Source organism: Anas acuta, chromosome 2, assembly GCF_963932015.1.
Source record: "Anas acuta chromosome 2, bAnaAcu1.1, whole genome shotgun sequence".
Taxonomy (NCBI): Eukaryota; Metazoa; Chordata; class Aves; order Anseriformes; family Anatidae; genus Anas; species Anas acuta.
This window is the reverse complement of record NC_088980.1, coordinates 48,064,540-48,090,790: the sequence shown is the minus strand read 5'-3', so window position 1 is coordinate 48,090,790 and position 26,251 is coordinate 48,064,540. Positions and strand designations below refer to the sequence as shown.

Here is a 26,251-nt window from a genome sequence, read left to right as displayed (position 1 = left end):
TATTCCATCAGTAGCTCCCTGGAGTTGCAAAAGGATTTTATTCTCATATCTTTATTATTTAATTGAATGTTGGAAGTGCAACATATTGTAAATTGCTCTTAATTTAAAAAGTACTTCCTTATCTCAACATCATAGCATTCAGAGAGCTACAGGAGTACTGACAGAAATATACCTGGGCAAATTCAATAGTAGCATATGAAGTGGATGGATATAATTAGGTAAGGGAATGACTATAGGGGGTGAAGTACATAATCATACTTAATTGTGATTCAACAGATGTTCAAAATGACTGTAGCTTACACCAATCTGATGTAAGAGATAAAACTGATTTCTACATTTTATCAAGATACAATTTACATTAAAATCAGTGGGTCCAAATAATTAGGGGTGTACTGAATTCTGTATGCAGGAACATACATGTATTTGGCCCTGTGCATGCTGTGGCAAATTAGAGGGATAGTGGTACATTTTCCCTGGTCAGGACCATTGTTCTTTATACAACTTTCTGTTTCCTTTCCTCGGTGATGCTTAAGATTCTGCTGTTCTTCATATAAATGAAATGTCTGAACTTCTTAATCTCCAACATCTCTTTAAGGACTAATTTTTCACAGTAGGAAACTGAATCCAGGACAGTTTTCACAACAGCCTCAGTAGCCAACCCAAGAACAGGTTTCCTGGCTAGATTAACACACTACCAGAGCTGAACACACAGTTTACGTAGAGCAGTTCAGAGCTTGTCTTCACTTCAAAGCTAGCCCATGTTGGAGGTCCTCTTAACTTGGTGTGAACTGAATGTTTTCTCAGTTAAACTATATCAATAAAGTCTTTTTTTTCCTCCCTTCTTTTTTTACCTCCCTTCACCTGGAGGTATGACCCAAGAGTGTCTCTCCCCTTGATTACAGGTAAAGTGACAAGGAGCAGCTGTTGTCATGTGCATACCCATTGCAAAGCTGGAAAATCCTACCACAAAAACAAACAGAACCTGGTTTCTTATCCACTCCCCTATACAGGCTAGATAGTCTGTGTCAAAAAGCTTCCAATATGAGTTTAGAAATACTTTGGATAGATGTGACCAAGGCCATATTAGATGGGGCTCTGGGGAGTCTGATCTAGTGGAAGGTATCCCTGCCTATGTCAGGGGCATTGGATCTTTAAAGCACCTTCCAATCCAAACCATTCTATGATTTTATGACGCTGGAGGGTATAGGACAAACTGACAATCAGTGATAGCAGAACTTCACTGGTGAGGCTAAGAATAGGCAGACTACATACTTCAGTGACCAGCCATTGGAGAAGTCCTCCAAGCCATTGTTTCAGCCATCCAACACCAAGCTTTACAGCAGAACCAATTTCCTGGGTTGGTCTGCTCTAGGCAGAAGATGGCAGTTGGGAAAACACATTATGCATGTCCGTTGTTGCTGCATTAACTGGAAGACAGGCAAAGCTGAAGGAGTCTTTGACCCCTCCCTGAAACCAATGTCATTGCATCCACACAAGAACCTAGTTGCAGTGTACTCACACTGCCTACTTCCATAGGTTTCTTGTAGGACAATGATTCATTTATTTCTTGGCCACTGCAAAGCTATCTCTGGTAGGTATTTATACAGAAACAATTGCAAGCCACTTGTGCATAGGTATTTATAGAGCACCAATCACATGCCGTTGTGCTTAATGACTGATATTAACATTGTGTGTCAAATACAAAATCTTTCTTTGAAAACAGCAGGGTCAAAACAACTCAGCTAATGAAACAGGCAATGTAGAACACATATGTGGCACCAACTCACCTATTCTATTTTTGACCACTAAAAAAATTATATGGATCTCAAAAATACATGAAAATAACACAACAATTCTACTTAACTTGCATGCATGTTAACATCTCACTGGGAGGCTTACAACAGGTTTGTTCTGTTTTTTGCCTCTAAAGCAAACCCTTTGCATAAATAAGCTCTTTGCTGATAAACTAAGATTGCTAGTGCTCAGTGCAGAGGAGAATGAAGCACCTGAGCTCTTCCTTTCCTGACAGGAACGCTTGGGTTCACAGCATGCTACTGTCTATGTTTGGGTAATATCCATCTTGCAGCATGAATTAGCATACTGTGCCTGCAAGGCAGGATAGCGTTAGCCCCATTCTGTGCTCTGTAAAACAGTGAAGCTCCATGACCAGCCTTGTGGTACAATTAAGTGACCAGCCTCATACTACAAGCAGAAAGACTTGCAGGACAGCACTATAATCACAGAAATCTATTCTTCCTCTGTGCAGTTTCCCCTTCCCTCTTCTATTATACCTAACAAATAAACATAAGGTCATTTTGAAGACAGTAATTTGTACTGAGTTTTACCAAGATGTTATATTCAGTGAAAATGTTGTTGATATTATGCTATTATGGAAGCACAGACAGGGAAGCAGACAAGAGGAAGCACCACAGATATAAAGATACAATCCCTATTTTCCCAGAAAACAGAAAGACTGTGACAAAAAAAATCGTCACGTTGGCACAGGGCAGTTGCCTGGCTTTTTTGTTATAGGTCATGGCAATAGCCTGTATCACTTCCTTTAGAGGAAATGTCAGAAACACAACTGAGGTTGACTGTAAAATTACCTGCCCCACATGGGGCAGGTAATTTTCTTACCATAAGCAATTAATAGTTGGTCTACAACCTTCAGGTTTGCCTCCCTAGAGTTTGTGCACATCTTTGTAAAGCAAACCCTATCTTCCTCTAGCCTAACTTGAACTTGATACATGGAAGTATTTATAAAGTTGTCACAAATCTATGAATAGATCAAATTCAGAGTTTTCATGACTAAGAAGATTCTCGGTGTCTCTGAGAGTCAAATTCTGCGTTTGAACCTTGTGCTTCTGACGTGTACTCATTTTCTTTCAGAGTACATAAAAAATAAGTATATTTGAGCCAACAGTCTCCCAGTGTGGGGAAAGGTGGCTCACTTTCAATTACAGATACTCCTCTGCACCTGACAGAAAAAAAAAAAAACAGCCTAACTGTCATGGATAACATCATGGATAGATGTTACAACCAACTGGTTAGATCCTTAAGGTAACCATTTTTGCAAAGACGTATGCATGGATGGATGTTACTTTGAAATCAAGCCCTGTGTGCATTAGAGAGAGAATAGAGGCAGACCAATAGTTTTCAGATCTGTATGGACATACTGGCACAGCTTTGTTTACAACTATTAATTAAACACGTACTTATATGTATGCACATACAGCAAAACAGGGTGCATTCAGAAAAGAGATTCCAAGCTGGGAAATATAATTCTTCCTTCATTCTCGCAAAGAGGAGTGAGGATATATTCTGCAGCATCACTCCTGTCAGCAGACAGGATCAGGCAGGGTGACTGACTGATCAATTAATTTTGATTACAGTAATGGCAGTGATTTTGCTATAATGGTGAAAATCACCACCTAGGAGTACTATTGCACTCTTTAAGAAAACGTGCACAACCCAGAGTTGATACTTTATAAAATTTATTTGAATCCCTCCCTCTATCACCACTACCACCATTTTTTACCTTTCACTAGTGGATTTTGGACATGCCATTACTAAAATCAAACAAACAAACAAACAATGACAACAAACCACAGAAATTCTGTCCTGACACTTTGCTTTCCTTTTTTACACCACCATAAGTGGTTAGTGAGTCGTTTTACATATATATTTTATCTATATAAGGCACTCTTTTAGTTTGAACAGCTGATGATGTAACTGTACAATAGCATATCTTTTCAAGTATGTACATTTCATTCTTTTGCTAACATCACCTAATGGCACTTTCATGTGAGGTAAACCAAAATGGCAATGGTAGTGTTGACTGTCTGTTGTTTTGTTTTGTTTTGTTTTGTTTTGTTTTTGTTTTGTTTTGTTTTTTATTTGTTTGACTGTTTTTGGGGGGTCGTTTGTTTGTGCATTTTTCATTTTAGTAATGGCATGTCCAAAGAAACACTGCCCTGTAGGATATTAGCCTCTGTGTCATTTTTGCTTAGAAATATTTTGCGCTATCTAATATGTCATTCTACACTAAAAGAAAAAAAAATAAAAAAATAAAAACATACTAAGATTCACAGGTTTGGCATTCCAATATACTCCAGAATCGTTCTATTATATAAAGTTTTTTTTTAAGAATCCTATCTTATGGATAGTCACTCTTTATGTAAAACAAAGGCTGTGGTTTTTCATTTGTAACCTTCCACAAACTCAGTGCTAACATTTCTAGAACACTTCTTTTCTCCCTACAGTCACACACTTGCCTCTTCTCTCTCTGTCCATGCAATCTCTCTTCCCATCATCTCTTTTTCACCTTTTTGCCCTTACTGATATTCACTGACTACTTGAGTGGCTCAAAGTTTCCTCCCTATTTTCCCAAACTGTTCTTTTTCTTCCTTTCTTTAACAAGTATAGGTTATAGGTTCTGGTTTCTGCTCTTCCTCCTGTTTCTCTATACATCTGCAAGTCACTCTAATGCAAGTTACTCTATATCAACTAATACACATCATCTCATAACAAAATGTATTCTGGCATGTTGCATGCTTATTTTGTGAAAATTTAAAAGTTGTAGAAACAGTAACAATGCCAAGCAAGTTAATTCATCAGATCTGGCCAAAAGTGTCTTTCAAAAGGATTCAAACCCAGCAGGCAACCTAACCTTGAAGAGCCTCGGGACATACTTAGAGCTTTCTCCCATTCCTCATGCATGTGACATAATGGTTAACGTTGAAAGACCATCATACTTAATTTGGGAATCGATGGTCTTTCTCAGTGTGGACTTTGGAATTTACATGTTTCCATGCTCCCTTATCTAATATTTCATTCTTTCACATGTTCCTGTTATATATATGGGTGCAGTCAAATATGATTAGCCGAAATCATTTATGGAAATATATGCTGCTTATTTTTCACAAAGATTGTATTTTAACTATCCTTATTACAGAGCATAGCACATAGGCTATTATATACAATTTGCAAATACACAGATACAAAACAGAAAACTCAGCCAACTTTAGTAGTAAAGGTGGTATCTCTACTACAGACTGCATAAATGTTACATACAAGCATGAAAACACATACTGGATTTGCAAAATATATAAGCATAACACTTGCATTTGAGTATGTCAGATATTCTTTCTAGATGGAAGATAGAGTGACACAGAGAGAAGCTGTTTCCTAATCAGGTGCTGTATGTACCCAAAGAGGGTAATCTAATTTGCAAGTAGGTGACCTATATGCCTGGGCATACATGATTATTTATTCAATGAATCAAATTATATTGTGTCATTTGATGATAGGATGTACACACTGCTGACATGATGTTATTTTTGTCACCAGATAAGGAGAATTGATTCTAATCTATACTACTTTTGTTAGTCATCAACACTTACACCTAGACCTGCCAAGGAAAGCATGAATGCATTTTGAGAAGTTCAATAGCACACCTATCATTAGGTCATAGTAAAGATATTCATTGTTGAACAAAAAACAACAACCATCATAATTTGATCAACTTTTTTACACACCAGTACTTTAAGAGTAAAAGCACCCTTCCGTACCTCTCCCACCAGTTAGTCTGGCATAATTGCACATTTTCATTTCTTCATTTATTTTTTCCTTCTGTCATCATCTGCTTTTAGGAAGGGACCACTCTGTGTTAGACTGCATCTGCTGAGAAACCTTGCTTAGTTATTCCCAAAAGCATTGAAATCTTAGGAATACCTTCTGGTCCCCTGTGTGCACTTGCAATGCCTGTTTTATAATTAATTTTAAGTCATGTGTCATATCCCAGACAAAAGGCTGTCCTTTTTTTTTTTTTTTTTTTTTTTGGGGGGGGTGTAGTTTGACTGATTGACTGATATCATCCTCTAACAACATCTACTGCAAAGGTCAGTGAACAATTTTTTGGAGATGTCTGCTAGGGATGGGGGTCTCGTCAGGAGGTGCATGTGTCTGTGTAACACTAAGAGGAGCAGTGACTAGGGCCTCAAAGGATATCGATATTTACAACATATGCTCCCCCCCCTCCCCCTTTCATGTTTTTTTTGGATGACCCTGTAATATTTCGGTGTGAAGGAGTGAGGAGGGAGGGTGTTGAGGACATAGCGGGAAAAGAGGAAAGATTTTAATGTATGTAATTACGAGCCGCTCACAGAGAGAGCGAAGACTCCCCCGTGACAAGGGATGGGAGTGCGATGACAGTAATTGCTGTCGTCGCTGCTTCCCCCGGCTGGGGGGCTCTGGCCCCCGCGCCTCGGGAGGGGAGAGTGTCCGGAGACTGGCAGGCTCCTGACCGCGACTCCCAGCTTTGAACCCTCGGCGTCCCACCGCCGCCACCCCGGGGACCCCTCCCGTACCGGGACGGGCTCCGCGGCCCCGCTCCCTCGGGACACCCCCGCACATCACAGCGGAGCGAGCCGGGATAGGGAAGAGGCCGCGCTCGGTGCCCGGGACGGGAGCCCCCCGCTCCTCGGTGGCGGCTCCCGGCACGGCCCGGGCCAGCCCAGCGGAGCGGCTCCGTCCCCCATCGCGGCCACCGCTCGCCCCGGCGTTGCCCGCTCCCCATTTTCCCGCAAAGGGTGCCCCAGGTTTGCGACCGCCTTTTCCCCTGGCAGCCCCGCTTTGGGCACTGTACGGACCGAGCACAACTTGAGTTGCGGCGGCCGCTCGCATCCTTTTTCTCCTCCGCACTCCCCCCCCCTCCTCGCCACCCCCATCCCCGCCGCCTCCCCTTCTCTTCTGGAAAGCGCAAACTTGCGTTGAAATGAGAGCTCGGCTCGAATCCGAGTGGAACTAGCCCATTAAATATGATCAACGTACCGTCTGCGCGGAATGAAACCTTTCCCAGTCCTGATTGCTCCAAAGGGGAATCGCGTCCTACCTCCCACCTTCCCAATCTTCATTCTCCCAGTGTACACACGCTTGTAATTACTGGTGATTGTGCTAATGCTACCCCAAGCAAAAGCATGCTGGTACTATGGAGAGGGAAGGAGAAGGAAATACCTTTAATTTTAGGCAATATACACGTGGATTATCTCTTTCTTTTCTACATCACTCGGTAGATACTGCACGTTAAGCAGCAAATCAAACATTAGCGACTCTTTTCCTATTCTTTTTTTTTTTTTTCCTTTATGGATCACCAGGTGATCTGAAAATAAATGGGAGATTGCTTTGCAGACCAGCGAGAGGAGAAAAAGTGGGAAGACGACTTGTTAGTACTGATTCTAACCAAGGAAAATGCTGCCTGATATCACTCCTGCCGTGATTGCTCCTTACATAACTCCCCGTATTCACTGCAGACTGCTTTGCTCGGGGCGGGGGGGGAACCGTGTATAATACAACATCGGGCCTTCTGAGCGTTTCCTTCTCCTCCTTCAGGAGAGCGTGATCATTAACTTCTGTGGTCATCATTTGGGTCTTGTAAAGGAGCCTGAATGGTCTTTTTCTTAACCTCTCTCTTTTTTTTTATTATTTGTTCAGATGACATTCTCTGTTCCGATCGCCCCCGCCCTGCCGGATGGCGAGCGCACAAACACACACACACACTCGCTCTCTCTCACACCCCTTTTCTTTTCATCATCAGCAAATAAAGATTAGGTGGGCAGATTATAGAAAGCGTTTTCAGTCCTGTGCTGATCTTTATTCCAGAGCCTTTGTGATGATATTGATGATGATGATGGTCAAGTGGACAGTTTGATTTTTGTGTTTGGAGCTAGTTATAAAGAATCAATATTATATCAAGGGGTAACTTTCGTGATAAAGGACTTTAACCACTACGGCTATTCATCATAAGTCTGTAGCAAGCAGATAGGTCAAAAGAAATTATATTGCACTAAAGAGTGTGTCTTCTTATCTCTCCTATACCAGGGGAATAAGGGACAAGCCGATCGATACAGTAGCTGCTGTATACTTCTTGCAATTATCAATAGCTGATTTCGTCTTTTGAGGCCTGCATCTATTAATACAAACTAATAATAATCTTCTGAGCATATCTGTAGCCAAGGGGGTGAAAGTTTTTATACTTGACGGCACGATTTTTATAGCTGGAATTACTGAACGATGTTATGTTTTGTGTGTGTCAGCGTGTCTATGCATGTATATATACATGCATTTTAATATTCATCTCACTAGTAATTTTGGAAGCATGTATATTTTTGCACAGGAGCTAAAAATACTAATTTTATATGTAAATTGTGACTATTTGCACCTCCTTGAGTATACTTTGACAGACACGCATTACAGTCCAAATACAGTATTTTAATATATATACCACCTATATTTGTGTCCATCTATGTGTTTATGGCATGTATGCATGCTCTTAAATGCATGTTGCCTTGCTAATAGCCCCAGAACATTTTACAGATATTCCACAGAGTATTTAAAATTGTTGCTTAAATTAATGTGTCATCTGTTAGGTTAAAGAAGGAAGTGGATGGTAATTAGAGTTTGCTAAGTGTGAGCATAAGCTTTTGTGCATATGAATCGATGTTTATTTAGATCCAAGAATGGTATGATATTAAATAAAAAGAAAAGTTACTTAAATGTTTAAGGCAAAACGTTTAAGCACGGCCATGCTCTATACCGGTTCTATAAATCTCATAGTGGGGCTAGTTACTTTCAAAAAAAAAAAAAAAAAAAGTAATAGAAAAGAAACATCTTTATAATTGACGTTTGACATGCTGTTTGGGTTAGGCTGTGGTAGACCAAGCACAGATTTCCCTCTGATGGAAACATTTATCATCGTGATTGCTGCAGAGTGGCAGGTGGTGTTATCAATTACCTCTTCTTACCAATAATAATATTAGTATGGTAATATCTTTGCTCATGTGAGAACGAATTAGCCATCAGTTGTTGCAGCTTTAAATAGACAAAATTGTGCTGAATTTAACCCCAGGGTCCTCAAACAAAAGTTATGGTGCAAAAAAGGGGTGGGAATATACTACTTCAGCTTTCCAGGAAGAGCACGAGACGACAGAAAATGAAGTCGAAATAATTGCACGTCCTTTCGAATAAAGTTGCTGAGCAAAATAATAGCAATAAAAGACAGTAGTCGGATTATAGGAAACGTCACATCCGTCTTATCTGCACGTTGGTAATTTTGACGGGTTTAAGAACAACAACCTTTTATAAAGCATAAGTGTAGACAGAACTACTTATACGGTCTTTGAAGAGTCGATCTTGCAGATAAGCTTTCTGAAGGTTTTTATTCCCCTTGAATGAGGATACAAATTAAAGCAAACCCGTAACCAGGTGTCCCATTAATGTAAAAAAAAAAAAAAAAAAAAAAAAAAAAAAAGTATTAATTGATATACAATATTATTAAGCAGACAAAATAATAACGCGTCTCTTCTCAGGATGAAGGAAACATCGCAATAAAAAGAAGACAAGTGGCAAATTCGATTTAATTACGGAGAAAATAACTTCTGCATCCCTTCCCTGTCGGAGCATTTCAGCAGACCGACCAGTCCCGGAGAGCGGACGCGCGCAGGACGCGGGGACATTTGCGGGTGCCGGCCCCGCACTGCCGCGTCCCATCTGCCTGCGCGCACAGCCCTAGCCAGTGCGCAGAGATTTACGCGGCTAATCAGTTCCCCCCCACACCCCGAAAAGGCCACCTTTTTCGTAGCCGACTTAATTTATTATTTTTCTCGCCCTCGAGCCAGGAAGATTAATTAAAAGGTTCGTGGAAAACTTTGCGGCGTAATGGGGAGACGCGGGGGGAGGGGGGGGGGGGAGGAGGAGAGAGGGGCCGGAGGAAACGCGTATCACTTCATAACTTTCCACTCGCCTCCCGAGCCCTCGGCGCCCCCAGGGTTTTCCGCACGGGTCGGGTAGAAAAGTTTCCCCCTGGGATCTGCGCCGCTCCCAGAGGAAGGTCCCCGCCGTGCCCGCAGCACTCGGGGGGCTGCTGGCGCTTCCCGGCGGCGGCGGGGGGGCAGCGTCCAGCAGCTCGCCCAGCGGCTGCTCCTCGCCCCGGGAGGAAAGTGGGAAGGGGAGCGGTGTAAGGGAGAAGGAGCCCGTAAAATGTATCACTTGTAACCCTAGAGTATGTTAATGCCAAGAGATACAAATCTGGTAATTATGCCTTCCTTGCCTGTTGTGTTCTCCATTGTTCATTAAACATTAAAGACGGGACTGTTTAATTTTCCACTTAAAGATTCTCTCACGTCCCGCAAAATCATATTAATTTTCGGTCGCTTTACTTTTTACAAAGGACAAAGTTTTTTGTTTTTATAAAAGAGCTTTTTATTTTTTTCCATTTTCTTTTTTATTTTTTTTTTAATCGCGCTATAAGAAAGGCACCTTTAAAACGCTCTTCAAGAAATCTTATGCTGCTGAGAGAACTACCAAGCACTGAGCAATAGAAACATAGGGAGAAAAAAACGTTGCTTGAGCAACAAGAACAACTCTCTTCCGAAGAGGACTGGACGAAAATTGACCCATTTCTGGTTACTACCGCAATGGGTAAAAAATGCCAGGGCAAGGTTAAAGTTGGCTCTTTCATTCCAGGCAAATGTTTCAGTCGCAGGAGGTAGCTGAGATCCTTCAGCTAACTCAAATCGGGAGAAATGTACTTCTCTGCTGTTAAGGAGAAGCCACAACTCCGGCTCCCCAGTCACGACTGCGGTGCGGGGGTGACTTCAGCGCACGCTCGCTTTCACCTGCACTGTGCCTGCGATATAACGTAGCATATACATACACGCAAAACGTGTTATCCATGTGTGCAGGGTGCAATAAATCCCTACTTCTGATGGGGAAAAAAAAATGCTCAATTAATAGTCTCATCCCCTCCCACTTCATATTAGAAAACACATCAGATTTCAGCCATCGCGACCGTCTCTAGACAGTCTCATTACGACCAAACTTTCAGGAAGCATGGATGCACGGAGAGAACATACGTTAGAATTTGTGGACAGCAAACAAGTTTTGTTTTGTTTTGTTTAAATTATAAGGCAGGGAATCATTGCAAGAGGTCTCGTGTAGACATCTTGCTGAACGAAGGACAGAAAAGTATGCTCGTCTAAGAGCTAAGTTGAATTGATTTGCCGTTTCGGCGCTGTTTCTCTTAAGGGTCGTGACTGTTTTTAACGAATGTCTGCATCGCAGAAATCGCCGAGAGCATGCATTTCAAGAAACTATCCGAAGTGGCCTAAACTGTCGCCTCTAACTTTATTTGGTTTGCCTCCCGGCAGAAAAGCGAGACATAAGCCGAAAGCCCAGAGACGCGGTATCACAATGCGCGAGATAAAGAGAGCTATCACCAGGGAAAGTTTACACCGAGGAGCCTCCCGCAGAAGCCGGGGTTAGCGTGTTTTAAGGACTAGGGCTGGATTACACAGGCTGGAGTAGAGGCATTAGGAGGAAATCCCTTTCACTCATCCCTGCCTCGCTCCCCAACCCTCCCCACCCCACCCCGCGCAGGGGACGGTGCGGGACAGCACTGAGCAGCGCGCAGGGACCCATCTGCCACCAACACTTAAAAAAAATTAAAAAAAGGCGGAGGGGGCCGCTGGAGAAGAGCCCCCCCCCGGCACTCGGCGGCGCGGGGCTGCGCGGGGGGGGGCAGCGCGGTGGCGATCGGCGACAGTGGGGTACATCCTAGCGGCCGCTGCCTGCCATGGGAGCCCCGGAGGAGGCGGGTAGGGACGGCGACGGAAAGCGGCAACTTGTGGCGGCGGCCGGGCCGCCCCCTCCATCCCTCCCTCCATCGCTTCTTCCCTCCCTCCTCCCGGGGGACGGACGGGACGGGACGGGACGGGGCGGGGGAAGGCGGCCCGGCTCCCCGGCAACTTGTAAAGTGATAAAGGGGAGAGGGGCGGAGGGGGAAGGGAAGGCTCTGCCTCCCCCCTCCCGCCTCACTTAAAAAAAAAAAAAAAAAAAAAAAAGTGGGGGCCTGGGAGAAAAGCTGCTGTTGGGAAAGTGCGTGCGGAGAGGGAGGCTCGGCAGCGGCGGGGAGCTGAGCGAGCTGCGGGGCTGGGGCAGCCCCGGCGGCAGCCCCGGCAGCGCCGCACGGGAGGAGGCGGAGGAGGAGGAGGAGAGTAGGAGGAGCTGCCGTGTGACCCGCACGGCTCCCAAACTTCAAAGTTTATCCGCCCGAAATCGAGAGCGGCCGCGGTGCGCGCACCGCTCCTCGGCACGGAGCGCAGGCATCGAGCGGGGGAGCCGCCGCGCGGGGACGAGGCTGCGGTGGCCGCTGCGAGCGAGGCGAGGAAGGGGAGGGGGGATCGCCCTCGCGACAACAACAGCCACCCCCCACCCCCCAAATCTGGGAGAGGATCGATACTATTCGCTGGAGACCGAGGACTTGCTCGTCGGCGCACACGCGAGACCGCTGTCATTAGCTAGCAGGACACACAACTGAGCTGGGGAGGGGGGGTGAGGAGTGTCACAAAAAGTCATTACAACCTGAGAGAGAGGGGGAGAAAGAAAAAAAAAAACTTCCTACCAATGGACAACAGGAAGTGACCACCACCACCAACGGGGAGTCTCTGCTTGGAGAAAGAAGCTGCAAGACAAAGAAGAAGGAAGGAGAGGTGAAAGACAAAACTGCCCAAGGTCTTCTGTGTGTGTGTGTGCGTGCGTGCGCTTGCGAGAGGAGAGAACAAAAGTCAGCCGGGAAGGGGAGACGGAGAAACAGAGACGGAAAAGGAGACAGGATGGAAGAGCTAAAGGCGAGCATGTGAAGATTAAGAGAAAAGAAGAGCAGAGCAGCACACACGCACACCGAGAAGAAAGCGGAAAGGAAAGAAGCACACACAAAAGTTTCTTTTCCTCCTGCAAAGAAATTACTCACACGTACACAGAAATCAGATGCTTTGCAGATCAACTTCTGGGGAAAGAGAGACCAGGAGGAGACGAGGACGCAGAGTGATGTGAAGAAGGAAAAAAAAAAAAAAAAAAAAAAAAAAGGCGAAGAGAGCAGAAGAAAGCGGAGCAAAAGAAACTGAGAGCCGGGGGGAAGAAAGAAAGACAGAAAGGCGAAGATCGTGACCTCTCCCAACAAGTGAACCTTGCACATATGTTGTGTAAAGTGTGTGCAAAACAGAGCCCTCCTGCGTGGTGCGTGTGTGTTTCTCTGCCGCCGCCGCCGCTGCTGCCGCCGCCGCCGCCGCGGTCGGTGCCTCTCGCAGGCGGCGCTGCCGGTGCCGGGGAGCCGCATCATTTGGCGGAGCGAAGCGGCTAATTGCGGAGCCCCGTCCTTCATTTACATATGCAGCCTGAGCCCGCTGGAGCCGCGCCAATCCGCGCTCGCCCCCAGCACCATTAATCGCCATGCATTATTCACCACCGTAATTATCGAGCCCCATGCGCGCTCCGCGCAGCCGCCCCAGCCCGCCGCGCACGCAGCACCGCACCGCGCACACCCCGCCCGGCTGAGCCCCCGCTCGCTCACCCGCTCACTCACTCTCAGTTTGGTTGGTTAGCCTTGCTTTTTTTTTTTTTTTTCCTCCTTTTCCTTGGGGTTGGTTGCCTTTTCTGTTGTTGTTTGGTTGGTTTGTTCTGCAACTCGACTTTTATTTGCGAACAGTTATTTCCAGCCCCCACCTCTTCCCCCCCCCGCCCTTCCCTCGTTCCCAATTCCTCCCCCCTTTCCACCTCCACGTCGCTGATGCCTCTGCAAAAAGCAGAGTCAAGACGGCTCAGTTAGCAGCATGTCTCGTCGAAAGCAAGCGAAACCCCAGCATCTCAAATCGGACGAAGAGCTGCAAGCGGAGGTAGTTTCTGAGCACGGTAAGGGCTCCCGGAGCCTCTTTCTCCCTCTCTCTCTCCTTTTGTGAGTCTGTTTCGGACGGAGATAGGTGGATTTATGGTGATGGTGAACATGGGAGCGCAATTACTCTGCAGCGGGAGAATGGGAATTAGAGCAGCTGGGGAAGAGGCAGCGGAACTGAGAAGTTAGCAGTTTAGCCAAGTTTCTGCAGCCCACCCCCTGACTAACCAGCCCTCCCAGCGGCTCCTTCCCGGCCTCCCGAGCGCTTTTATTACGGCGGGGCTCGGCAGCGGGACTCGGCCCTCCCTCCCCGCTGACCCGGGCCCGGGCAGCTGCAGGAGCGGGCACTCCGGAGCAACGCCTGCCTCCTCCTCCTCCCTCTCCCTCGGGCTGTTTTGTACGTCTGCTTTCTGCTTGTTTTCCTTTAGTTTTTGTTGTTGCTGCCCTTGTGCTGCACGGTCGCCCTTTTTGCTGTACCCCTTTTATTTTTTTTTCCTTTTTCTCCCCCCTCACTCCCGCCCCGTGCTGGAGCCATGTTCCCCTCGCCCTCCGGCCGCGAAGTTGGCGGCGGCCGGGGCCGGGCTGCGGGCACGGGGGGCTCCCACGGGCCGGGGGCTGCTGGGGCAGCCCCAGGCGACCGGTGCACAGGGCTCTCTATCGCCCTGGAGGAGGGGGCGGCGTGTTGCTGGGCGGCCCGGCCGGGCTCCCACCGCCCCCCAGCCGCGGGCAGCCTTCGGGGCACCGGGGGTCCCTCGCTGCGCGGCGGGCGGGGGCCTGCGGGATTGGCGGATTTGGCTTTAATGTTTCTGAAGAGCTCGAGCAGCTTTTCACCTTCCCCCCCCCCACCCCGCCCCCGAGCCGCCTAGCTCTGCTGCGACCATAATTCTTACTGGGGGTGGGTGACGCGGAGTGCCACCGCCGCCACCGGCCCCTGTCGCGCCGGCCGCAGGAGGTGGGGAAGGGGGATTTTCTCACCCATCCGCCATTCTCCACTCCCTCCCCACACGCAGACACACGCACACTTGCTTTGAAGTATCTGGGCTGCCCAGGCTGCTAGTGAACAAGTGTCTAAAACTGAGCAGATCTGGGCTGTAGTTAGTCCGAATTTCCACCTTGCTGTGTGTTTTTTGTTTGTTTGTTTAGAAGAGGACTGCCTTTTTAAGTTTAATTTGATTTAATTTCATTTATATATTTTCTAATTTCCTGCATAGTCCTAGGCATTGCTGCACGCAAAGGCATGCCACAGCCCATCCTCACTTTCCCTGAGCTAAGTTGAGGGCTTCTACTTAAAAGTTTTTCTTTTCTTCTATGCATGGAAGCTCACTGCTTTCTCAGTTTCTTGCATAACCAAGTGGGAGCCACAGTGCTTTCTGTGTAGGCCCCTTGCTCACTGGTTTATCCCCTCTCCCTCCCTTCAAAAAGAAAGAGGGGGGGGAAAAAAAAGTCATTTTCCTGCTTCAAAACTATAATGACTTCTAAGTTGCATCTGGAGGGAAAGAAAGGCAACGAAGTTGAAGCCTGAGGAGGATTTTGACTATTGTATCTGAACTTTGCAGTCTTGAAGCTTAAGGCAGCATGAATCCACTTCATCAGGTTAAAACATCTGTCAGACTGGCAAATCTTTAAGCCCCATGCTCTTTCCCAGGGTATTTTGGGGAACCAGGGAATGAGTTCCACACTGTCCAGGGTAGTTAGGAAGGGACTGCTACCACTGCTTCAGGAAAACCCACTTGGGTATTGACTCTAACAGGAACACAGAGAAATGCTTCCTTCTGTCACACTACAGAAGCAAAGCAATGCACATTTGATTTTTATTTTTTTTATTTCTTTTTTTCTAGAAAACAGTGGTAATGTAAAATAAATTCATATAAGCAAGTGGATGAGAATTATAATTTTATTATGTAAACAAGATTAGTTGAGCCTAGTTAGGGTGGGTTCTAGGTTTGAGAATTTATCACTAGTATTATAAACTTTTAAATGCTCCAAATCCATTTCAATACAGAAAAATAAAACCCTACTGCTTCATTATGACACTCCTGGTGAGTTAATAAATTGAAAAAAATTGTTAAATTAGGTTTTTGTTTTGTTTTGTGAATCTTATCTATGTAGCCATGTCACCCAAGATTAGAACAAGAGATATGCTAAAAAGAAACGCTTGCATATGGTGGGTAGATTAAGGACAAAGAATCTTTTTGTCATGGAAATGTTTTTTTTTTTTTCCCTTTTTTGGGGGGTTTTGTTTTGTTTACTTCATCACATAGAATTTCTCACACTTGGTTTGTTTTGTATTGCCCTCAATGACTACATGATCAAATGAATGGATTTATTTCTGCCGAATGAGAAAGACAGTCTTTCCATCAAAAGGACTACATTGCATCCCAGTGAGGAATTTTAAAGCGTTATTATTGTGGTCCCTGAATAGCACAAAATCGGCTTTCACAGCAGCCCTAAAATGCAACAATGTAAATACTTTTCAGCCTTAGAAGGCTGTTATCAAATTGTGCTGTTTTCTTTTATTAAAACATATTTTAATTAATAGAGTGAAACCCTTCATAGTTAACAATTAACAAGCTAAAGTGGAGCTCTTGGTTTTTCACTCTCCTCTGAGAAATGTGAACAAGGTGGACTCAGCATACACAAGTAGAGGGCTATCTAGTGTACATTAGTGTAATGTAAATCATTTACATGTTATATTATGAAGCCTAACGATTGCTATACTGAAAGCAATTTTATAGGCCAGATATAATGAGTGCTCCCAATCTCACAAATTAAAACACTTCTTGTCAAGTCAGTATTTTTCATTTCTATTCACAGCTGTAATCAAGATATTGCTACAGTTCCTGAGCATATTTTGCAACAAGCCAAAAATAGTTTCCACGGTGCAAGAATATTTGTACTTTTTTTTTTAAAGCAAACTGTTTAAGCAGAATTGTTTGATACGTGTAGCTTTTTCATTAATATGGTTGTTATCTTCAATGAGGGGAAGCTGTTGTTAACACAAGATTAAGCAAATGAAGCTTATTATTTATTTAATGAAATCATGTTTAATACTACCTCAAAATAGATTTTATTAAGTGAAGCATTTCAGAATGAATGTTCCATAAACAATCCTTCGAGTGAGGGAACATTCATAATAGCAGAAAGAAGCATGGCAGTTTGGGGAGCAGAATGGCAGATAAACATTAGGCCATATCTTAAGTTGACTGGACCCACAATAACTTTTGTGGTAATGCTATCAAGGAAGTTTAATAATTGTAATATATAATTTTATAGCCAGCCTGGACTACAGTATAATAAAACTGCATTCAGGCAGGGCAATGTCATAACAGTGAGAAATTGTTTGAAGTCTGAAGATAATTGGCAATGTCATCAATTACAGATTTACAATCAAAATCCTTTAAAGTTATTTGTTGAAATGGAAATGCTGAAATATATATTTTCTAATAATTTAGATAGGAAGTGTTAACAAACAACTAGCGATAAAATATTGCTTGAATAATTGCACTGTGGAAGAGTGAACAAATTATATTTCAAAAAAAAAATTAAAAACACTGTAAGGTTACTAAAGTAGAAGACATGATGGCAATATTTTTTAAATAGCAGCAGAAGGTTTCAAATGGCTACCCATAGAATACAATAATCTCAGTTTCTCAGTAAATGTAAAGCTGTTCTCAGTAAATTGTAATAGCTGGAATTACATTTCTAATACACTTCTCTAATTCAACAGATTACAATTGAATCAGAATTATAGATACAATGCAAATGCTTTAACTCTGATTAATTTTTATATGAAAGCTTGGATATAACATTTCTATCTTTAATGTAGGGATAGTAAAAGTTTGCGTTTTTTTTGTATGTGTATGTGGAATGCTGAGAAGTGCTTCTTACAGTGTGTAAGTGTGGTTCTAGTAAGGGTGATGAAAAATGATCACTTTGGACTTTTACATGTGAAGCTACTGGCAAGTATGTATCATTGTTCAGTCTGAGGTGAATGGGATACCTTAAAGCAAACTGTGTAATGACAGTTTTCTAATGTGTTTTTTTGCAATCATTTTTTAAATGTTGGACCTATTTGTTTGGTTTTTGTTTTTGTTTCACTCAACTCTTCAATGCACACAGTATTATCTAAACAAATGTTTCTTTTTCATACTGGTAATGTGGAATTGGTGGTGCAGTTTTGAACAGTTTGTAACTGCACTCTGTATTCTTTTGGAGTATGTACACAGACACACATGCTCCGCCACAGAAATGATAGTCCTCTATGGATCAGCCAGCTTCATGTGAGCATGTTTACTGTATCTGCAAATATATAAGATAGAAACACATTTTGGAAGGATGTTCATGCTTTCTTGCATTCATACTTTCAAGAATATAGTTTATTCCATATCATTTAGATACTACTGCCTTTAAAACTTGAAAAGTCACAAGCAGCTGTCAGTAAACATGAAACTTAAGCTATTTTTGCAAATGTCTGTTCTAAGGCAACTTCAAGAAAGATTTTTTGTTGTTGTTTTTGAAAAATAAAAGGACAAATATTTATTGTAATAAATTGCTCCTTTGATAAGAGAAGGTAATTGAAACTTTATATAAATAGTTCTGGTATTACGATGGAGACTGTAATATTAAAACAACGTAATATCTGAATTTATATATATATTTAATATTCTTACTATTTTGATCAGTATTAGCAATAGAAAAAAAATGTAATAATAAGGAAACTAAAACAATAAAGCAGTTTGATAGTGTGTGTGTATATATAAATGATGAAGGTAGCCCAAATTGGGTCAGATTTTATCTGGCGCTGATAATGATCTTGAGGAATTCTTATTTCTTCTAAGGTAGACATTAGGACTCTTGAGGAGGAAGGAAGCTTTGAAAGGTATTGGTTTAGATTCTGTGTAATTAAGCTATTAATATGCATACATTTAGCTGTTGATAATTCCTTGTCCTTGCCTAAGGAAGAGGAAAAGCTACCATTCAAAAAAATAAAAAATAAAAATATGTAGCATTATAAAGAAGGAGTGAAAATATCCACATTATTAATGAGTATCAGTGTCATTTCTGAAAAAGAGTTTGAGTCCTGGGAAGATTTTCGGGATATTTTTTCCTTCATTTTATTTGTTGATTACCTAGCCAGGACAAGCATATCTGTTGACACAAGTCCATCATATCTATCAGTCAGGACATGAGTCAATCACTTTTGTTGATAATAAGCCAGGTCTGGCAGGAAATTAATTAGCTGAGTACTGACACTTAGAAAATAAAACAGGCTAAAAACATTCCTTCTGTAACATTGCATTTGTAAAATGACAGTAATTTGCTATAAATTTTTCAGAGGAAGCATGAATAAATACAGTTTCAGCAGCAATTTTTTATCAGTTCATACATTTCAATGTAAAGGGCCAAAAACCTGTTTCCTTTACCTGCTTAAAACAACTAAACACAATGAAAGTTTTCCAGTAATCGGGGAAAAAAAAAAAAAAAAAAGAATTTGGAGCAAAATATACTTTTAGGAGGTGGTTCAGTTGTCAAGCTGCTGGCCATAGAGTACATTACTTTTTTGTCAAGGGAAACCCCTTGAAATTGGAAAAGCCAGAAAAATAATTCTTTAAAAAAATTCTTTAAAAAGATGATAGAGTGCACTTCTGTGATAGTAGACTAAAGAGGGATTTTTTCATATTATCTTGCTGTAGCTAGGGTGCACATAGTGAGCATGCAGTGAACATTTGTTATGGGGTAAGTTAATCTTTAAAAATAAAATAAAAAGGCTTTCTACAACTCTTATTGTTAATCTCTAATATTGCTTTTTCCCCTTTTCCAACCCCCTCGCCCCCTAATTTGGACCCTATCAGTGGTTGAAAAAGAAGCAGAAAAAAACCCCGAACTTCTGCCCGAGAGCGAAACATGCCGAAATGGTTGGGAAGGCTGTTCGTCTCCTCCAGGAGCTGCGGCCCGGCCGGGTGGGTGCTCGGGGCTGGGGGCTCGGGGGTGGGTGCTTGGGGGCGGCGGGCGGCTGCTGCCCCGTGCGGGCGCGCAGTGGCTGCTGCAGGCGCGCAGCCCGGAGCCGGGGAGAATGAAGGTGGGGATTGCAGAGTGCCAGAAAGCTTCCCGAGGACTTCTCCCTGAGGGTGGGTAGTTAGAAGTGCTTTGACAAGGCTTGCTGATTTAACCTTTGCCTGCTTTGCCCTGCCAGGGGTGGCCACTAGATGTCAAGCTCATAATACAATTAGTACATCTGTGCAGTTGACCTTGGCAGCACGGCTTACCACTGTTCTGTTAAGTGTTAAAACTGAATTTGAGTGTTAACTAGAGATCCCTGTGAGTTTGTTACATGCTGTACAGCTTATCAAATGCTCATCTAGTTCAGCACAAGTGTTTACAGTTCTTAAAGAAGGAAAAAGGTTTCCTTTTGTGAAGCCCAGCATCTTGAGCTGCTTAATTAACCCTGCAGGTGCCACAGTATTTTTGTTTCAGTTAATCAAAACTGATTTACCATTCAATGTTTCAGAAGATCCGTTCTACCACCACCATTTGATAATTTTATTTTATCATTTTGTTGATGTAATAATATCCCCAAAGCTGGAAATGATGAAAGCTAACGGATTTGTTTAGCTCTCTCTGTGTTTTGCTATCCAGTGCAATACTGCAGTACACAGAATGGCAAATGAGCAAAATGACTGAGCTGCATGATTAGCATTGAATCACTTAGCATTCGTTCTTTCAGGCACTCCGGTACATGAGTAATTTTACTCAAAGGAGTAGTGCCATTGACTCCAGTACTTGTAAATTCAGTTTTGAGATGCTTAACAGATACAGGATTGGGTCTCCACGTTGGCTTCTCTTATTGTGATCCTTCAAACACAACTTCATCAGCATGCCATGGTTGTTCAAAGAGTGGCTGGCTTCATTCTGTATGGTGTTGGTTAGATCATTTAAGGTGCAATTAGTAATATATGTTTCAAAATGAGAAAGTTATGCAGAATCTAGTGCTCTGTTTCTTACAGTTTGTTTGCTATTAAATATCTTTCTTTTTATATATATATATCAGCTATATTAAATATACCGATTATATATTTTTTAGGATTTCCAGTGAAACTTGGTGTGTTCTAAATACACTTAATTCCTACAAACATTAGAACAAATTCTACACACTCTAAAATTAATCCATGCATGCCATGAAAGCCAACTGAATAGCTCTTTATATAATGTTGAAAAACATAATGCACATCTTATTTAATTCCATATCTTGCACAAATATTCAAAGAAGTTTGTGAAGATCTGTTCCACATCTGTGTACACATAGCAAGGCATCGGTGTTTTAGCTAACTAGAGCTTTATTGCAAAGATCAGAAACTGCAAATGTTTTAAACAGATTACAGTTAGTGTCTGTGCCACAGGTGGCTGTTACTTAACAAATTCTGAGATTTAGGCTGCTGAATAGATCAAACCAAGTGTGCCAGGTCAGTACCATTTCTTACATAGCAAGAGTGCCCTCCACTGTTCAAATCTATAACTAACAGCTTTTGTGGTCTGAGAAAAAGGACAGAAAATTTTTCTATTGAGTCTGGAATTTCTTCTACATTGTTAAACACAGTAGGGGTCTCTATTTGTCTCCTCCTGTTTCACAGCTTGGGCTCAGTATGTGATAATTCATCTTTCTTTATGGGATTCAAAGCTATCATAAAGAGTTAAAAAGAATTAATTTGCAAGAAAATAAACGTGTTCTAACAATTTAAGAAAACTTTCTTTAAAAGCTCTGTCAATTATAAGATATGATAAAGCTAAGGAAAAAGTAATACTGTTCTTCTCAAGGATCAGTACTTTGTTATAAAGCTACTGTTTCCAAATGAATATAATTTTGAAAACAAATTCGTGTTTTTGACTATATTTTCTTACTTTATTTAAATTGGTATAAAATAAGCTTGTTTCTTATGATACTAAGAACAGTAGATTATCATCCTGTCTGTGCTATGTTCAGTTTTATTCATAATATTTCATGCTTAAATACACGAAAAATGCTGTGAGCTTCACTTCGAAACAATTCCTAGATTTGCATGAGATCTTACGTCTTCATAGTTAGCTAATTGTTTTACCTTTAGCCAATCTTAATAAACGTCTTCCTGTGAAACCTTCACAGTTTATATGCTGCTTCTCACCTGAAGATTGTGTTTTTTCATCTTGAAAGAAATTCCCACATTTAGAAAAATTAATTCATTCTCTATATGCACCTCTGAGTGACTGAAGCTGAGTTAGAAATAATAGCAGTTCATACAACATTTTTTTATGCTTTTCTTTTTATTATTGCATGCGATCTAAAAAGTTTCAGAAAATATTTTGTTGACACATTTGCTGAACTCCTTTCCATGACACTTCTCCAGTGAAAATAATACAAGAAGGTATAAGCAAGTTGAAATAGATAAAAGCAGAGAAAATGATTATTCTCTTACTTGATTTTATCCAAGTATTTTATGAATTATATGTAATTTGAGACTTAGGTGATTCAGAGTAACAGATTAGCAAAAACCTGAATTAACAAAGAACATCTGATAGGTGTACAGAATACACCTATTTAATAAAATTCAAAAGGTGCTTTCAAAAGGTAATACTAATAACACTAGAATTGATTTAATTTAACATAATATTAAAAAAATTCTGGAGCACAGATGAAACAGTGGAGTTAACTGTGGCTTTTTTTTTTTTTTTTGACCAAAAGCTGTTGGTCCTGAGAAAGGCGGCATTTACAGTGTATGTTGTTGGAATTAAGCTGACTGCAATGTTTAATTTCAGTAATATCAGTCCTTGTCACAAAAGTAGATGGCAGTATTTTTGAAGCATCTGCTTATTATATTTTTCCTTGCATATGATGCAAGACTTAGCTCTAACATGGAACAGAAAAATGTGTGCCTGACGTAAAAATACAGAACTAGTAAAAACCAGCTTACAAATCCTCTGTGTGTGTGTGTAGTCAGCAGCGGAGGCAGTCTTTTCTTAATTATGCATGTAATATTCTGATGTTAGCTGAAGGAACCCTGGCACCCTCTCCCTCCTTTCCCCGTTCTCTGCCTTTCTGACTGTGAGAAGGAAGGTCAGTGTCACGCTCCCCACAGCCGCGCATTGCTCCAGCCCAAAGAGCGTTGGGTGGGCACACTTTGTAATGGTGGGAGAGCAAATTCTCCCAGCATCAATCTCTTGTGCCTCCTGCACTGAGTCAGCAGAGCACCTTGATAGCTTCAGATATCACAATCCCAAAGTGACTTTCTCAAAATGCCTTAGGTTGAATTTTTGTAGGCTAATTTTAGGGCCAGACCCCACCGATGCAAACTGGCATCACTTCACTGGAGCCACTGCAGCTCTGTGGTTTAGTTGGTGCCTGCTTAGGAACTTGCCCTGGGTACATTTTGAGAGATGCTGGCTGCAATTTTTCACCGATTTTCATAGGGTAAGCCTTATGTGGTGTAATTCATCTTGCATGCCATAGCAGCTTCAGATTAGTCTGTTAGCTGTTAGACTGCTAATGAGAAAAAGAAAATAACTGAGAGGTTATTAGTGGCTGAGATCCTGACTGCTTGACAAAACTCCTATTCAACACCTTTTGTGTAAGTAAGAACTGCAAAATTCAGGCCCTGTCTATAAGATTAAGCAACTGCTCAATTAATTTCCCCCAAAGTCCTTGAAAATTTTTGCTGCACTACATCCTCACTGTAATAATAAAAATAATTATTTTTCTTCAGACAAAAAAAAAAAAAGTAAGAAATAAAGGGGGAGAAAGAAAGAAAGAAATTCATCAGCACTTAAAGGATCACTTTATAGGATATCAGAATTGAAAGCAAGCTATAAAACGTACAGGGAAAAAAAAATAAAAGTTTTTTTTTTTCCATAGAATTTATAAGCCAAAGCTAAAAATAAAATCAGTTTTTGGCTTAATATTTTAACAAATTTAAAATTTGTAATAATTTGCAATAATGGTAAAGTATATATATATATATTACTTTTTGTCATTCATAAAGTAATCAAGTTTTAACAAAGAACAAAAATATTTCTTCACGCAGAGGCATACGCTTTTAAGCCTTATTCCCTGTTGAAGTTGGTGAGCACTTACACTTCAAAAGCAACAATGCAATACAGTGCTCCTAAAAGGAGTGTTATAAACTGCACGTGTGACGTACTGGAGTAGTGTCCATTTCTCCAATATACATATAATTGCATACATAAAATCATTATTTTCAGTCTTGCTTTTTTCCCCTTTGAGTGTTTGTTTGGGGCAAGATCACAAAACCTGTTGTTTGCATGACAGATTTGTCATCATCCCATTAATTTCAAACACATTTCAAATGTGAGTAAAGGTTACCCGTATGAGTTGTTGGACTGGGCCCGTTGTCTGTCATTCTGTGGAGCATCTCATGATCCTCAGTGTGCTGCTCCAGGGATGGACCGCCACCTACAGCAAAGAAGCTTTTACTTTGAGCTCATCCGTGTTATTTGCTTGCTTACTGGTACAGAAAGTGGAATATTTGAGAGAGACTTACTAATTTAATTTCTTAAGATATGTCAAAATAAGTCATCCCAAGTATTGTTGACATTCGTTGTATGTCTACTTCAAAATTGATTGGGGTGGCTAACAACTTTCTGGTAGTTTTCTAAAATATTTCTTCAAAAGCAGTCCTTGAACATTTCAAGACAGATGATGAGATAGGTATACTTGGATTTGTCATTTGAAGACTATTCTCTCAGCATTTTTATGACAGGAATCAAGGAAAAGAGGAGTACAAAGTAATATTAAGAAAACAGAGCTGTAAGTCACTGGTTAGCATGGTCATGAGCCAGGCCCCACATTGTTTCCATGTAAAGCTTGTGATTAATTTCACTGAGAACAGAATAGACCATTGATTGTATGAGAAATACTTATACTGCTTTATTCAATTTGTACTTTTTTACTTGGCAAGTTATATTTCAAATGTAAAATGTGGCTGCCTTGAGTCTATGTATTAGTTCACTAGACTAGTTAGTATTTTGAAATGTTGAAGAGGTCCATATTAATACCTCTTTGCAGTGAGCAACAGTAGTTTAGATTTCTACTGGAAATTTACATATTATACATATTATTTTTGATATCATGAGCCTGACCTCTAATGAAGAAAATAATACCTGCTTTAAAATAAGATTTTAAATGTTCATGTTTGGACTTGAGGGTTATTGTACAGTATCTGAAATAATTAACTTATGGGTGTTTGATCAGCTCCTTCTAGATCAGGGAACAGTCATAATTGACAGGCTACATTTCCCGATTCCATCACTGATTACTTAAACCTTTTGTGCAAGATTTTTCTAAGCTCTCCTTAAACAGAAAAGTAGCAACATATAAATGAAAAACTAGAGGAGGAACCACACTGTTGGTAGCTTCTTTCAGACTCAATTCTCCTTCGTAACCATGCTTTAATATGTAGCAATGAGGATGATGAAAATAATAATAATAACAATGATAGTAATAGGTAGCCTTTCACCAGTCCATCAAGGTTTGGAAATAAGCACTGGAAAAAATGCTCAATGAAAGCCTCAGGAGAAACATGGTCCCTCAGTGCTTGGTCAGTAACACCAGTGTTCAGCAGATTCTGAATAAGGACCACAGAATCAGGCACTACAGCCGTAAAAATGTAAATCTGCAATGTAAATAAAGCTTTGTTTGAGTTGTCTTAGTTCAGAACAACCCTGGAGAGAGGCTCATCGGGTGCCTCACTGGTCTACACTCTGCGTGCTTTCACTTTGCAAAAGCTGAAGTACATAACGAATACATGGTTCAGAAGACTGTTTTTTCTCTTATTCATTTTTGTAGGCTTTAGATTTTTCACCTTACACTTTAAGATTCTTGTGGCCAATAATGCTTTCATTCTTTTTTTTTTTTTCAGTGAATCATGTCATTTTCTGTGATATTTTTGCAACACAATGTGACAGTTAAATTTATACAGTCATTTACAATAAGGATTAGTCTAGTATTATCCAGGAACAGCTTTATATTATCACTCTTAACCCAAGCAATGTAATGGGTTCAGTACTTTCTGCAGGAGTCTTAAGTAATATTAAAACACTTTTAATTGCATTTCACCCTCCTTTTCCAAAATGAAGGGGAAAATAAAAAAGAAAGGGAAGGGAAAAATCCAGTACAAGAAGAAATTTCCTTTTATCTATTTAGTATAATAGAATTTTGTGTAAACAATATTTAAATTAGAAAAAAAAAAAAAATAACTTCTCAATAGAAAATGCATGTCTATTTTATTTGCAAGCTACTGAATCTATGTATCCTTAAGACACTGTGTTATATATACATAGTGACATTTTAACAGCTTTTTGAAGGTACAGTTTTGGAAGGTACAGGGAAATAATGTTTGAGATACTCTAGAATGATAGGAAATAGTATTCAGGGCACAGATCTATCACCTTTATCAGACAAAACTGCTGTAATCTGTAGGGAGTTTTAACTCAGCGAAGACAGAAAGAACTGACAAGTAATTTTGTCAAAAGTGATTTTATAGT

General features: G+C 41.4%; 1 protein-coding gene across 3 annotated transcripts in view; it reads left to right on the top strand.

Annotated features, from left to right (window-relative positions):
- Positions 1-11,806: 11,806 nt before the first annotated feature.
- Positions 11,807-26,251, top strand: part of SALL3 (spalt like transcription factor 3) — a 24,046-nt gene continuing 9,601 nt past the window's right edge. The window contains exons 1-2 of one of the 3 annotated variants that reach the window (XM_068674703.1): positions 11,807-13,743; positions 19,576-19,683. In XM_068674703.1, coding sequence (XP_068530804.1) covers positions 13,665-13,743; positions 19,576-19,683 — 187 coding nt within the window. In that variant the 5' untranslated portion in view covers positions 11,807-13,664. The remainder of the gene's footprint in view (positions 13,744-19,575; positions 19,684-26,251) is intronic. The other 2 variants (XM_068674701.1, XM_068674702.1) reach the window with 2 other exon arrangements.